Consider the following 14,741-nt stretch of genomic DNA (forward strand, 5'->3'; position numbering starts at 1 on the left):
CTGCTTTGACATGGTTTATTATTCTTGTGCATTTCACGTATTTGGAATTTAACACTTCCACCACCATCACACAGTTAAGTGCACACCAATAAGAGTTTCCACAAAACCTGAGATCTCAAATATTTAGAAACAATCTGTCAAAGTGAAGCCTGAGAGGAGTTCACCACAATTAAAAGATTACGCAAACAAAATGTTCAACAATATACACTCACCAGACACTTTATTAGGTACACTCTCCGTGTACTGGGTTGGATCACCTTTTGCTTTCTTCAGAGATTTAGGCCCATATTGAAATGACGGCATCACACTGCGTTCATGATGCAAATCTCCTGTTTGCTGTATTGAATTGAGATCTTGTGACTTTGGAGGGCATTTGAGTGAACTCATGTTGATTGAACCAGTTTGAAGTGATCTGAGCTTTGTGACATGGGTTAGACTGCTGGAAGGAGTTGCAAACAGGTTCTTAACAGACCTGCCCGCAGCCCCATCCTGTCACACATTTCAAAGAATTTGCAGCACGATGAAACAAAAAAATACCAGAAGTGGAGCAGTCAGTTTTCTGATTTTATTTAAATTTACACAGAGTCAACTTTGAGGCCACTGTTCATTTACTGCAGTCATTTGAGCTGTTCCTTCTAAGGAAAATCTTCAAGATTCTGATAAAAACTCCTTCCTTTTACATTTACATCAATCTCATATCTATACAGCAAATGTCAAGCTATAATCACAAGACTGGAAAGACCTAGAGCACAGGTGTCGAACTCCAGGCCTCGAGAGCCGGTGTCCTGCAGGTTTTAGATGTGTCCTTGACACAACACAGCTGATTTAAATGGCCAAATTACTTCCTTAACATGTGTTGAAGTTCTCCAGAAGCCTGGTAATGAACTAATCATGTGATTCAGGTGTGTTGACCCAGGGTGACATATAAAACCTGCAAGACACCGGCTCTCGAGGCCTGGAGTTCGACACCCCTGACCTAGAGCAACCACCTCATTAGCTAAAAGTAGCTTGGAAATGAAGTCCAGTCCTAATCAGCTCCATACAACAAACATCATATGCACTGACAAATTTCATGAAGCAAAACACTGTCTTAATGGCTCAGTCACACTAGATTAAAAATAGTGCAGAATGTTTTCAGAAGACCAGGAAGCTCTGGATAACCACTTTCGATTGCAGTGCTTGCATGGATTGCCTTGTGGGAGGCAACTTATGCAATCTGTTTATGTAGATGATTCACCATTTTCACCAGTTTGCTGCAGTTTATTATTGATGTTTTATTGCCATCTTGACGTATGAAGTCGCTTTGAAGACGCGGTTGACTGCGAGTGGTTACCATCTTGAAGCAACTTTTGAAATAGTTGCAAGTTCACTGTGTATGGTTGTGCGGTGGTCTCCAGCCCACTGTTTTCCTTGGTGTGACTCAGGGCTGATCAGGTAACTCAGCAGTCCATTTTCTTTTTTTTTTTTACTTCATCAGCCACTATTACCAACCAACCATCACCAGAGTCCTGTATCACAGCTAAATTACAGCTAGCTAGCTAACTATATCTTCCTTGTCAGTATAGTCCAACTATAATTCATATAAGTAGAAAAGCTATTTGACTAGCTTTACAATTTATTCCACAGCTTAAGTGATTGATGTATAATGTAAAATGGCACCAAGTATGTAATAGCACAAAGCAGCCTACATGGGGTAAACTTTGTGCTTATTGCACATACTAAGACAAGCGGTACAGCTGCTACATCATATCACAGTTTTGGCCCTGCTGGCCCGTGCTGCATGCTAACACAGAGCTCCTTAATGTCTACCAAGCAAAATCAAGCATTCAATATTTTACTCAAGGACACTTGGACAGGACACACTGTCTTCCAGCTGTGAGGATCAAACCTGAGATGATCTTTATTGTGCATCAAAGACTTTAAAGGCAGATATTCTTAAATTAATCCTAAATTCATCAACAAGAACAACATGGAGGCTATAAAGCTGTAGACAGCACTCAAGCAAAGACCCCAAAGCTCCTGGTCACAGAGCTGCAGAGATAATTATAACAGCACATCCACAGACTGATGTGTAATGTGTCAGGGTGTACACTATAGCACTACATTCACTGCTGGCAAAAATAGGAAAGCGAGGCCTCATGCTTAATCTCATAATTACAAGAAAAGGTCACCACTATCTGAGAAGACAAAGTGTTACACAGTCACAACATCCAGCTTTTATCTCCTTGGTTTGATAGAGTGAGGGATATTATTGATGTCAGTGAGCAAAAGGACATTATTATAACAAGACAGCTTTTGTCCATCACAGGACCATTGCTGTCTGTGAGCATATATAAAATAGTGGCTAATGCTGTATGGATTATTTTGTCATTTTTAGATAGTGTTCACATATTCATGAGATCAGAATGGATTAAATGGCTATTCTGTCTTATTTTTATATTTTTATACACTGTTCCTGTTCCAGACATTTATTAAACTTTATTAGATTCAAATTAAACATTGTCAAAGTTTTCAATAAGAATATGCCAAAAGCTCAGGCTTCAAGCTGCTCTCAAAAGGGATATTTAAGATGTCAGAGAGGGACTATCCCCTATATGTTAGTCTAAGGCACAGCCAGCTTTTCAGGCCGTCTGTTAATGAAGGAAAGGCCAATCAGAGGACAGCTGCCTTAACTCTTTCTTCCTTGGATGCCTACTATGGGTAAACACTTGTTTTTTCTTTTTTGAACTCAGTGCTTTCTGTCATATTTTAAGGGCTGTGTGTGAATCAGAAGTTAATGAGGTTGATCGCCACCTATATAGCTTACTAAGGCTACTCACACCACATATTATATATATTGAGGTGTCATTAACGGTACAGAGAAGGTTGTCAAATGTTTTTACAGGTGAAAGAGTTAAAAGGCAGAGGAATTCAAACAGCTTGTTTCTGATAGAGGATGAACTGAGAGGATACACAAGGATGATTTTGAACTGTGAACCATGCAAAGCTACTCTAGAATTTGCGATTATGAAGTTTCTTCTCGTAACTGTAGCATCTTACTTGCCGTTGGAAATGATAACTCAGACACAAAATCTAAAATGGGGCCGTTTCTCTTTCTTTGATGAATGTGCTGTGCTCTCAGACCACACCGTTGGATCCACAGAGCAGGTTGTACTTCCAGCCTTTTCTTGACTGCTTGCTGTAGACTCTGTGTTCCTGTTTTTAACAGTCCAGCAATAAGTTTGTCTGACTTTGTTTCACTACAGCTGTGCTGAAGCTGATTCTGGTTTGGACTAGCTCAAAGCTCCACAGTAAAAGCTCTTCATGACTGTGGCCATTTTCCCACCAGAGATGTGCCTGTAAGTTCAGTGTTTCTTCACACTTTGCTCCTCTTCGAGTGGCTCTCTGCTGGAGGAGCCGCTCGCTTGTTGCGATGGTGAGGGAATGTTGGCATCAGCTCTGGTTCGCAGGCTGGAAAGAGAAGCACAGAGGCACACAGAATGACTCACGGCAGGTCGGAGGACAGACAGACGTCAGCTTGTGCATATCCGCAATCTTTATACTCACGTAGAGGTTTCTCTTTGAAGTACGAACTCTCCAAGCAATCTTTAGCAGTAGCTCTGAGAATCAGGAAAAATACAAGAAGTTAGTGATGCCTCGTATGCAAATTCATGAGACTCCTTCATTTTTCCCACAAAAAAAAGCTTAGCTTTATCAGAGCTGTAGTCTAGATTCCAGCCAGAAACCAGTAGAGCTAAATGTACCTGCGCTGGGGGTTGTACATGAAGAGCAGGTTAAGCAGTCTGTGTCCAGCATCAGACAGCCAGGTGAATTTGTTCTTCAGGTTGTTGTATGGCTGCTTCCTCAGGCTGTACTGACCGATGAGGGGAAGCTGAGAGAAACCCTGTAACACACACAACAGATCTCATTTCTCAGCTTTGTGCAGACTGCAACCTATTTTAGACTAAACGAATAACTGAGGATTTGTATCAATGTCACATGTCTAGATATTAGAGTATTAGATGGAAAGTCGGTTCTTGTAGTTGGAGGCAGAAGAAGGAAAGACCTGAGTGATTTTACCAAGAACCAAACACTGAGACAGTAAGGCTTTTGAGTTGTGCCAATCATCGGCTGCTTTTACCTTGTTTTCCCTTAATGGGTTTAATGTTGCTGAACTTGTTGATGGCATACAAAAAAGTAGAAATATATCAGTTTAAGACTGCTTTAGCAATAAAAGCTAAATGCATCCAATTCAATAGTTTAACATCAGACAGTGTGAAAGCTGAGTCTTACCGGCCAGATGTTTTCATTGGGTGTTCCCAGCAGCTGAACGATCAGGTCGACCTGCTGGATCTCAGAGGTTCCAGGCAGCAGAGGTTTGTGGGCAAGCAGCTCAGCCAGGATACAGCCCACTGCCCTGTAAAGGAAACACCACGTCTGGATTTAATTTCCTGACGGATCCTCAAGGGATATGAGGCCTTTTCCCTTTGGCGCAGAATTTATTAACTTAGGACAATTATACATATCATATTCTGTTTAATTTTGTTTCTTCTACTGGCAGACCACGTTTTTTAGTATGAGGGTAAACAAAGCTTCAACAAAAATAAGCACAGCCTCCATAAAGAGAGTGCTTTGATAGTACAGCTGTAATTACTATCCTATAATTAAAGTTTCCTAAAGAGATTATGATAAGAACGCAGTGTAGGTAGAGTGGTTAAAAGCTGGTTATTAGATGCTTCCTTGTGCAGTATACTGATCCTAAGCGTATAGATTTCACATGTATTTCCTCACCACATGTCCAGAGCCGTAGTCTGAGTCTTCGTCCCTAGGAGGAGCTCTGGTGCTCTATACCTGCACGAAGGAGAGCATATTAGGATAGCGGCCCGAGGTAATGGAGCTAATAAGGGAGGATTATTTTGAGGGGATTACAAGGGAGTTTCCACTGAGGCTGCACCAGCACAGCAACACAAGGGTTATATGCAGGGCACAACACCCACACAGAATACCTCAAATGAGTTAGACTAACTGGGTAAACACTCACCACAGCGTAACTACTCGTGGTGTCATGGGTTGCTGAGGAATGCCGTACATCCGGGCCAGACCAAAATCAGCTGTGTGCAGAAAATAACGAGTACTGATCAGTTCAACATCAAGTAATCTGATTTTATCTGATTTCAATTTATTTTTTATGGGTAATCAAAGGTAGAATGTCTAAATATCACTTCTCCTGATTACAGTGGGATTAAACAGCAGAAAAGTGCACAATGTTAGGGAGGCAGTTTTAATGTTGTGTCTGAGAGTCCAACACCATTCGGGAACAAGTCTGGCTTATGCTAGGCTATGCGAGCCAAGCTATGGCAACGGTTGTATAAGGATCGAATGTGTCGTAGCAATGGGCCAGACACCCCATACTTCTGAAGCACCTCCCACAGGACACTCCGAGGGACACGGTCGAATGCCTTCTCCAAGTCCATAAAACAGATGTAGGCTGGCTGGGCAAACTCCCATGACCCATCAAGTATCCTTGAGAGGATAAAGAGCTGGTCCAGTGTTCAACAACTGGGACGGAAACCTCATTGTTCCTGTATCCGAGGCTCGACTAACGGATGGACTCTCCATCCCAGCACCCTGGTATAGACTTTCCTGGGGATGCTGAGGAACTATAGGGGGATGAAGACCCCCCTATAGTTGGAGCACACACTCCGTTCTCTCTTCTTGAAGATGGGAACCACCACCCCGATTTGCTAATCTAGAGGTAATGCCCCTGATCTCCACACAACATTATAGAGGCGTGTCAACCAAGACCGCCGTACAACATCCAGAATCGCCTGACGTTTTGCTAGAATCTCTTTTTGGAGTCCGTAAGCCATTTCAGGTTTGTTTATTTATTTAGTATGTATTTAGAGTACCAAATCACATCAGAAGTTCCCTCAAGGGACCTATTATTATATGGTAAAGAAACCTGCAATAATAATATATTTAGATAATGTCTATATTAGAAAAATGTTTTCTACCATCAGTTCATTAATCAACAGTTAAAACTTTGTTGTCTAGTAAAATTTAGATAAATAAAATAATCTGACATTTGAGTCGGCAAATACACTTAGAGGCCACTTTTTTAAGAACACCTTGTTATTACTGGGTTGGACCCCCTATTTCCCTTCAGAGCTGACATAAATCTAGCTGTGTGATGGAACTAGAATTAATTCCTTAATTCTAGTTCTCTTCTTCATTCTCTGTAAACTCCACAGATGGTTGTGTGGGAAATTCCCAGTAGATCACCAGTTTCTGAAAAATACCCAGACCAGCATGGCACCAACAACAATACATCATTAAAATTGTCTTTCTTCCCCATTATGGTGCCTGATTTTAACCCAGCAGGCCATCTTAAACTTGTCTACACGATTTTTAAAAAAAGACCTGTTATTACAGTTTTCCTTAAAACTGACAATGAAAAAAGTGTGTGTGTGTTTCTTTTTTAAATCATGGTGGCAACAACACTGATAGATAAAAAAAACACTTCAGCCATCACTGTCAATGTGTGACAGGTCAAAGTTCAGCAGTGGCAGGGTTTGGGAGGCATGTCAGTAGGAGTATAAGGTGATTACAGTAAAAGCTGCAGAAGAGATATGATAACAGAGGTGACTCACCAATCTTTACGCAGCCTTTGTCTGTCATCAGCAGATTAGACACCTTCAGGTCTCTAATAACAAGATTAGAGGAAGATCATTATGCAGCACAGCTCTGCTCTAACTCAGACACCTCAGACTATGATCCCAACACTCTAACTCTGGTAAAGGAAGGCTCAACAACAAGGTACAACAAAAATGTTAAATTCTCTGATTTCATTTACAAAACCCAAAAACTTGTTGGATGATCTGAACCTCGTAGCAAACCAGATTATTTGTCAGATAATTGTGTTAAAATACTCTAAAAGGCACCAACAGCACAAACACAGCCCAGTGGACAGAAGGGGAACTGCAGTCACTGGCAGTTCTGCATTAGAGTAATCTTACGTGTAAGGTCCACTACTTTACACTTAAGATTATTTAATTAAAATGTCAAATTTTAAACAATTATGATAATAACAAATTAAAACTTCAGCTGGTCCTCGTAATGGTGTGAGACCAACCTGTGAATAATGAAGTTGTGGTGGAGATACTCCAAACCTCTAAGCAACTGGAGAACGATGCACTTAACCTGGAACACAACAAAACAGAAAAAAAAAAATGGAATAACTGGTTGCATCAACTTCTACTGTACATGAATATGGAGGCCATGTAAAAAGCAAAACATCCATTTTTACACTCACATGTAGACACAAGAAAATAATAGCAATCACTTTAGGTAGAAATGAACTTGCAGGAATGTATGAGTTTGATTTACCTGCGCCTCTGAGAATGGCGTCTGCATGTTTTCCAGCAGACTGGCCAGATCTTGTTCACAGTAACTCATCACCAGAAATAGGCTGAAAAGATCCAAAAAGATTAAGAAAGTTTATGTTAGACAGTAAAACAATTAAATTAAATCCAATTTTATGTATACAGCGCCAAATCACAACCACAGTCGATTCAGGCGACTAAGGTCACAAAAACTGGGGAAACAAACAATGAGGATAATTCCTTATCTATATTATACCGGCTACACACCAGTTTAACCACCTGAGCTTAAGTCGAAGTTTTAGTTAAATCAGTGGCATCTTTCAGACATGAGTCTTCTTTTTTCAGGGACCTGATACAAAGTGAACATAAACTCAAACTGTACCAATGTCGTAGACCCTTCAAAAACAAGCAGACTTTTAGGATGAAATGTGCTGGACGCACAACGTGACTTTCTTTGGACTGCTGGTTTGTGTGTGTGACCACAGTCCAGCAGATTTCTATACCACCGCTCTGAAGTACGAAGCAGGATTTGGTAATCAGCAAGTTAACATCAGATTTAACCCTGGGTGTTCATTTATACTAAGGTGGTTTCCTTCTTACCTGGTTACATTGCCATGATAACTTATTCTGCAAGATCTTCATATACAAAACCAGAGCCTACCGACCAATCTCTTTTCGTCACCATCTTAGAGAGCTAGACTTTTTTGCACAAATAATAAAGGTGTCCAAAGTGTTTAGAGCAGGGGTGCCCAATCCCGGTCCTCGAGAGCTACCGTCCTGCAGCTTTTAGATGCATCCTTGTTCCCACACACCCAAATCAAATGAATGGCTTGTTATCAGGCCTTTGCCAAACACGATGGCATGCTGAAGAGGTAATCAAACCATTTGATTCAGCTGTGTTGGAGTTGGGATGCATCTAAAAGCTGCAGGATAGTAGCTCTCGAGGACTGGGATTGGGCAGCCCTGGTTTAGAGACTGTCTAATGTTTTTGTCTTTCCTTGAAGAGCAACAATAAGAAAAACAGACCGTTCACAAGAAAACGTATTACTCATTTTTATTCTTTTAGACTTTTTTAAAGCTATTTTGTTATTCTGTGTAAGCCTTAACACAGAAAGAAAATCCCAAAACAGGCAACTAAGTCTTGTGCTTGATAAAATTATATTAAATTTGTAAGTAAAGCTTCTTACTGGTTTTAACTCATTGACACAGAATCTATAAAGTGACACAGTTAATGAATCCTGCGTAACTAAGTCCTAATGGTCACTCAAAGCAATTTCCCCTGGAAGCCAGATTCACACATTAATATAATGATTTTTCTGTCATACCCACTCACAGCCCTTCCTGAGTGGGTCCTGGGTATTTCCATCTCTTTCTGGTGTTATAGTTTCTCTTTGTTTGTAAGATAGTTCATTCTGCTGCCAGCAGTCATGTCCATGTTTGTTATTTGTTACATGCCACGACACTACTCCCTTTCATGTGACTGTGAAAATGAGAAACATTGAATTCATCAGCTTAGCCTCATTAAAAAAGTCAAAGTAAGTGAAACATGATTTTTTTTTTTTTTAAATTGCTGGCTATGCTGAACTGGTTTGGCACCACAGGGCCCAGGCATAGTTAAAAATATGAGTAAAGAGCAGCTGATGCAACTGGCCCCAAAGGCCACACATTGCAAGATCAACAGAAGCAACAATAAGACTAGTATCAGATCAATCTATATACTAAAGCATTTATTGTGGGTGTGTCCGTGCAGTACCTTTCTAGCTGAGTGCCGACAACCACCTCTTTCAGCTCCACTATGTTGGGATGTCTCAGCCTCAGCAGCAGTGTGATCTCTCTGAGGCTGCTGATGGGGACCCCTGACAGATGAGGAACAGATGTCACCGATCTTTTCAGTTGATGGTGGTGCAAAAATGTGATTTTTTAAAATTACATCTAGTTGTATGAATAAAGCTCTCGATCAGAGATACCCATAAAAAAAAAATAAAGCATGCGATGGTCTCACCATCTTTCTCTGCGTCCATTCGCACCTTTTTCAGGGCAACAATCTCATCTGACTTGGTGTCGCGGGCACGATCTGCATTGAGAAAAGGGAACTGATTATTTACAGAGCATGTCACGTGGACAAACTGAAGTGTTAGTCCTCAGTATTTCCTCTGCTGTCTAACTTACACACAATGCCATATGTTCCTTCTCCTATTCGGTTGAGTTTCTCAAACTCTCTGACACTTCTGCAGCTCCCAAACTGAAGAGAGAAAAACAAGATAAAGAAACTGGGACTCAGTGAACACGTCACAGCCTTCAGTCCTGTCAAAAGAAGCAGTTTTTACGGTTTTTAACGGATAAATGGATTGGTACTTCTCTACTCTGTCTTTGTGCTTTCTTGCTACAAGCCTCATTCAACCATTCACCTAACCATTCACTCACACATTCACACTCTGATGAATGCATCAGGAGCAATTGAGGTTCAGTATTTTGCCCAAGGATATTTCTACAACCATTCATGAAGTGTGAAAATCCTTTAGATTTAATGATGCTCAACTAAAATAATTAACAAGAGACAAGTCAAGGGAGCTCCCACTGACTATCAAACCACACTGAGTCAACAAGAAGAATTGACTTTCAGGGCACTTTACCATTATCTATATGGGACAGGACGTTAAACAAAACAAAACCCCCACAAATTAACTAAAAGCCAACAGGCATTAGACGGCCATTCTTGGATGTCTTGTGATCACTTTTTCAACCAGACTCGAGCTCCTAAAAGGCATCCTGGATGCCGGGGGAATCACTGGAGGAGGTGGATTTGGGTGCTTGAACTTGGAGGCTTATGTGCCATTTGAACTAAGTAATGAGATTGGCTGCTGCTGGAGACAAACAAGGCAACAATGTGCGCAGACTTCACCTTTAAAGGCGCCTCGCTAATTAATCAATTACGTCTATGCACACATAAGCGGTTTATTTACCGATAAAGTCTAGATGGGGAGCATGCTGCATGCAGCTAGCGTTTAGTTAGCATTATTCAGTTTCAGGGCTAAAGTATCGTAAATACTGACTGAAAGAAAGCTCTACAGTGAACTTTATTATTTTAAATGTATGCCGGTTTTTTTAACAGAAGAGTTAGACTTGTAAAGTTGTGTCAGTTGGTATTCTGTATGTAAAATATCGTGGCTGATGGCAGAGTATAATTAAACAACCACGGTCATGAACGGACCCACACGGAAGGAGCTCGTTCTCTTACCCTGTAATTTTGAGGCACTGTGAAAGTTTTATTGTCCTTAAGAGACTTCAGCTTTATGGGGTCCGGTTCGTCCTCTCCAGCCGCGTCCATTGTTTTATTTAAATGCAGTTTTTGGACTAAAATAAGTCCCGAAGAAAGCACATCTACAAACAGCTGCACCTCATTCAGCCGCCATTGAGGTTTGTTTTGGTAAGGGGAGGACAACCAACAGCTTTCCCGGAGTTTGTGAACGGCTTCTGCGTCCCATACCTGGACCGATACCTGTCAATTCCGGAAAAAATCATTTTTGGAAAACTGTAAAACAAGGGGGAAAATGAAATAATTGACATTTAAAGAAAAACAGGCCACATACAGCCGTACAAAATATTAGTGAATTAAATATGCTATTTATCACATTTCTATTACTGTAAACTCAACATTTTTGCTAAATGTTACTTTGATAAAGCGGCAATAATATCTGATGATTGCCCTTTTATTATAATATATAGTTTTAAAACTATATTTTATATTAAAAAATATCTACATTGAAATATATTTATATAGGAAAAACTGACTGAATGCTGTATTTCAGGACAGTGAACAATGCCGAAAATAGGCCTTTGGAGGTAGACTACACTTTATGACTGGACAACATACAGAGGTCTTTTAAAAACTATATTATTTTTTGTGGTGGATGCCCAGAAATGTTTTATACATACAGGTAAAAACAATTGATAAATAAATATTTTGGGATGTGAATGAATGAATTATAAATTATTACAGAATAAACAGATTAACTCTCCTTCACAACAACAGTGTCACAAGATGAGGATGGGGGACCCATGGATACACAATCTAATATCATCATGTTGGTATTGTTCCTGGATCAATAAAACTAATGTTGGCCCATGTTCAATACTGCAGGTGGCCAATCATATTGTAATGATATCATATTTTTTACGTTGTGGAAACACAATCACACCACACACCAATCCGTAACTCTAACCCTATCAGATAGACCAAGCCCAGACACCCTGCAGAGGAAGATAATTTCCTCCACAGGTTAAAAATAAGCCTATTATATCCAGTAAACTTTGAACTGTTGGGAGTTTCCAGTCCCTGGCCAGTTGCGTGTGTTGGTAGTAATCCAATCTTCTCAAGCTTGGCATGAGTAGCAGATTCCAAGATATCCTGGCCTTTAGTCCTTTGTCTAGGTCAAGACTTTTTCCACTTTCAATTAACAAACCAATTGTGTCTTTTTCCATTACACACTGTATTGTAAATACCCATATCTCTACTTCTACAACAAGATAACCCAGAAGTGCATCAGCAATAAGGAGCTCATAAGATCAGTTCCCTTTTGAGTCCAGTCTATTGTAGATTGATAATAATAATAGTAATAGAACACTGTAAAACTCGCACAAAGGACAGTGGACTAAAGTCACCCTCTTTTGTCATTAACCTAATTACTGGATATGTTCACCTGACTGAATGTGACCACTACAATCAACCAGAGAATAAGCTGCAAACACACAAAATGCCCATAAAATCAGAGTGCAACAAAGGAGCTGCAAAGAGTCTCAAAACGACTGTGAAGCATCAAAAATAACCAAAGACCTACAAAATTGCTGCAATGGGAGGATAAAAATGACTTCAAAGAGAACAAATTTGTACAAAAAGATACAAAATGGCTCAACATAGGTCAAACATGCACTAAACCATCTCTTGCCCTCACAATTCTTCAAATAAGCACATCATTTAAGAAGTAAAAGTAAGTTGGGCTAGTGTAAAAGATTTGCAGGTAAAAATGATAAGCTCAATACTGTTCAGCACTTCATAGCTGCTCTCACACGCACACCAGTGTCATGATTCAGTTTCGGGGTGATTCTTCATCACGCTCAGCAAATAATCAGTCATCTCTCCTTCCAGTTTACCTCTTGTGATAGACATTTGGAGTTACTGTCTGGTTGGTAGTTTCTTCCCCACTACGAAGGGTGCAGACCCAGGCCGCTGCTCTTTTATGGCATCGGCTATCGTGATTTTGGATGGCGTGGCGTAGATGTCGTCCCGTGATGGAGCTGTGATGAGTATGATGGGCGTTCGCTGTGAGGAGTCAGGCGATTCTGTCTCAGTGTTTGGTTTTAAACTGGGGGGGCTCTCTGAAACTGGTAGGTAGAAAACCATTAACTTAGCCTCCTACCCTCATAAATGCTCAAGTGAAGTGAGAGAATATTACTATAAAGCCTGGTAAACAGTCACTAACAGTTTACATTTAAGTTATGCAATGTCTCCAAAGAGGCCCATTTAAGTCATATTTTCAGTCCTTGTCTTTGGATTTAAAGATGTCCAGATATTTCCAGGAGCTTCAGGAGTTGCTGATTTAGGTCTGTTTTCTTTGAAATGACAATTGCAGTAATTACACTTTGGTTATACAGTTGAGTTTTGTTTTTATTGGACATCCAAGTGAAACCTTTAAAGATAAAACATCATTATTGGCTGTCATTGGCCTACTACCAGTCAGACCTGGTAATGACCTGTTCAGGTGACGTATGCCCGCTGCCTAGAAGATATCCAGTGCGTTTGTTTGTATATATATGTCACACAGTGGAAATTTGTATTTGTCTTGTATATTGTTTTTATTCTGATTTTTAGTGTTTATTTATGAGTGTCGTTTTATTTGCATGGTTTTATTCTGTTTCTATTGCATGGTTTTTATCCACTGTGGACTGGCTGCACATGGGACAAATTAGCTGATAGGGACCACCTGCTGAGGCAGGGTGTGTCCAGAGGTGGCCTATCAGCTGTGTAAAGACCTTTTAAAAGCAGGCTAGCTGAGCACTGAAGGAGAGAGGCCCCAGACTGGAAGGTTAATGCTAGATGGCCAGCGTGACACGGCGACCCAGTCCTGACCTCATGGAACGGCAACAGTAGGAGACAACGCGTGTGATTGGCAGCAGGGCAGAGGTTTAAGCTGGGCTGGGATGTGATGGGCCAGTGGAAGGACAAGAAGATGGGAGGCTCTTCCTTGGCTGCCGAAGACGAGGCTGGCCTGGACTCTGCTCTAAAGAAGGAATTCCTGGCCCGCTGATGGACCCATAATGAACATGTGGCATAATTATAGCAGGGGGGGGGTTAGTGAATGTAGAAAATGGTAGTTTTACGGGTTTTAGAATTGTTTTATTTAGTTTTAGTGGATTGACAAACATTTTATTACATACATTTTAAGGGTGTTTTTATTTGTGCTCCCTGGCCTAGTAATAAACTGTTTCTGATCAGACCTGCTTCCTCTCTGTGCCTGTGGTATCTGACTCGCTTGCTCCCCCTTGTATTTTAAAGAGTCTTTCTTTTTAGCATGACATTCTGGCGCGACTGCTTTAATGTTGTCAGTTTGTTACATTATATAAACTTACGCTAATAGCACCTTTTAAATTGGATTGTAAATATGGTACTTAGAGTTGGGTCTATGCCAGAAATTCAATTCAGTTGTATTAATATCGCTCCAAATCAAAACAATAGTCACCTCAAGGTGCTAAAGATCATGCAAATATAACACACAAGAACCACAATTAAAGCTACTGATGATCATCAACAAATATGTGGTACAAAACACCTTTGTCTCAACTCTTCTTTAACAATCTGTACATACACAGTCTTGTTAGATTAATCTAAGTACAAATACTTGAGCCACCTGCCGCTGTTTGTGTTTATTTGAAGAGTTTTTTTAACTGGATGTTTTTTAACACCACAGATTAGATCAAAGCAGAAGTATTATAACTGTTTCTTTCAGTCAACCTGTCATAACTAAACTGTTATCACAGCTATCATAGACTTCTGACCACTGCACACAAAGACAGGTGATTTCACATTAAATACTACTGTCTACACATTCATCATACATTTGGAGAACATGGCTCCATAAATTTATCAGTCCTAACGCTGATGAGATGATCATGTCCCTTACCTGAATCTTGCCTCTGACTTGCTCCAGACCCCATCAGTCTTCAGTCAGCTGAGGCACTGTTCGTCTACATCCACCGACATGACGCTTACAATTTAGTGAGTCCACACAAAAGCACATAAAGCACCAAAGCGCATTTACGTAGAGTCTACACCCGCGTGGCTTGGCTAATCAGCTTCTTTTCTTCTCCGTCATTCCCTCTGTC

General features: G+C 40.5%; 1 protein-coding gene across 5 annotated transcripts; it reads right to left on the reverse strand.

Moving 5' to 3' along the window:
- Nucleotide 1: 1 nt before the first annotated feature.
- Nucleotides 2-14,737, reverse strand: cdk10 (cyclin dependent kinase 10). Of its 5 annotated transcripts, none has more exons than XM_082538128.1 (15): nucleotides 14,540-14,734; nucleotides 12,513-12,681; nucleotides 10,600-10,860; nucleotides 9,531-9,603; nucleotides 9,364-9,435; nucleotides 9,115-9,217; nucleotides 7,366-7,447; nucleotides 7,112-7,179; nucleotides 6,630-6,682; nucleotides 5,021-5,090; nucleotides 4,771-4,830; nucleotides 4,273-4,396; nucleotides 3,744-3,883; nucleotides 3,547-3,599; nucleotides 2-3,450 (listed from the first exon to the last, which is right to left on the reverse strand). In XM_082538128.1, exons 3-15 carry the CDS (start codon nucleotides 10,687-10,689, stop codon nucleotides 3,356-3,358), a joined length of 1,083 nt encoding a protein of 360 aa, XP_082394254.1. In that variant the 5' UTR covers nucleotides 10,690-10,860; nucleotides 12,513-12,681; nucleotides 14,540-14,734; the 3' UTR covers nucleotides 2-3,355. The 5 variants fall into 5 exon arrangements, with proteins under 5 accessions (XP_082394254.1, XP_082394252.1, XP_082394253.1 ...); XM_082538126.1 differs by having other exon boundaries at nucleotides 12,513-12,743; XM_082538127.1 differs by having other exon boundaries at nucleotides 10,600-10,893; nucleotides 12,513-12,743.
- Between the last annotated feature and the right edge of the window lie 4 nt (nucleotides 14,738-14,741).

Source organism: Aulonocara stuartgranti, assembly GCF_965226115.1.
Source record: "Aulonocara stuartgranti genome assembly, chromosome: 7".
Taxonomy (NCBI): domain Eukaryota; kingdom Metazoa; phylum Chordata; class Actinopteri; order Cichliformes; family Cichlidae; genus Aulonocara; species Aulonocara stuartgranti.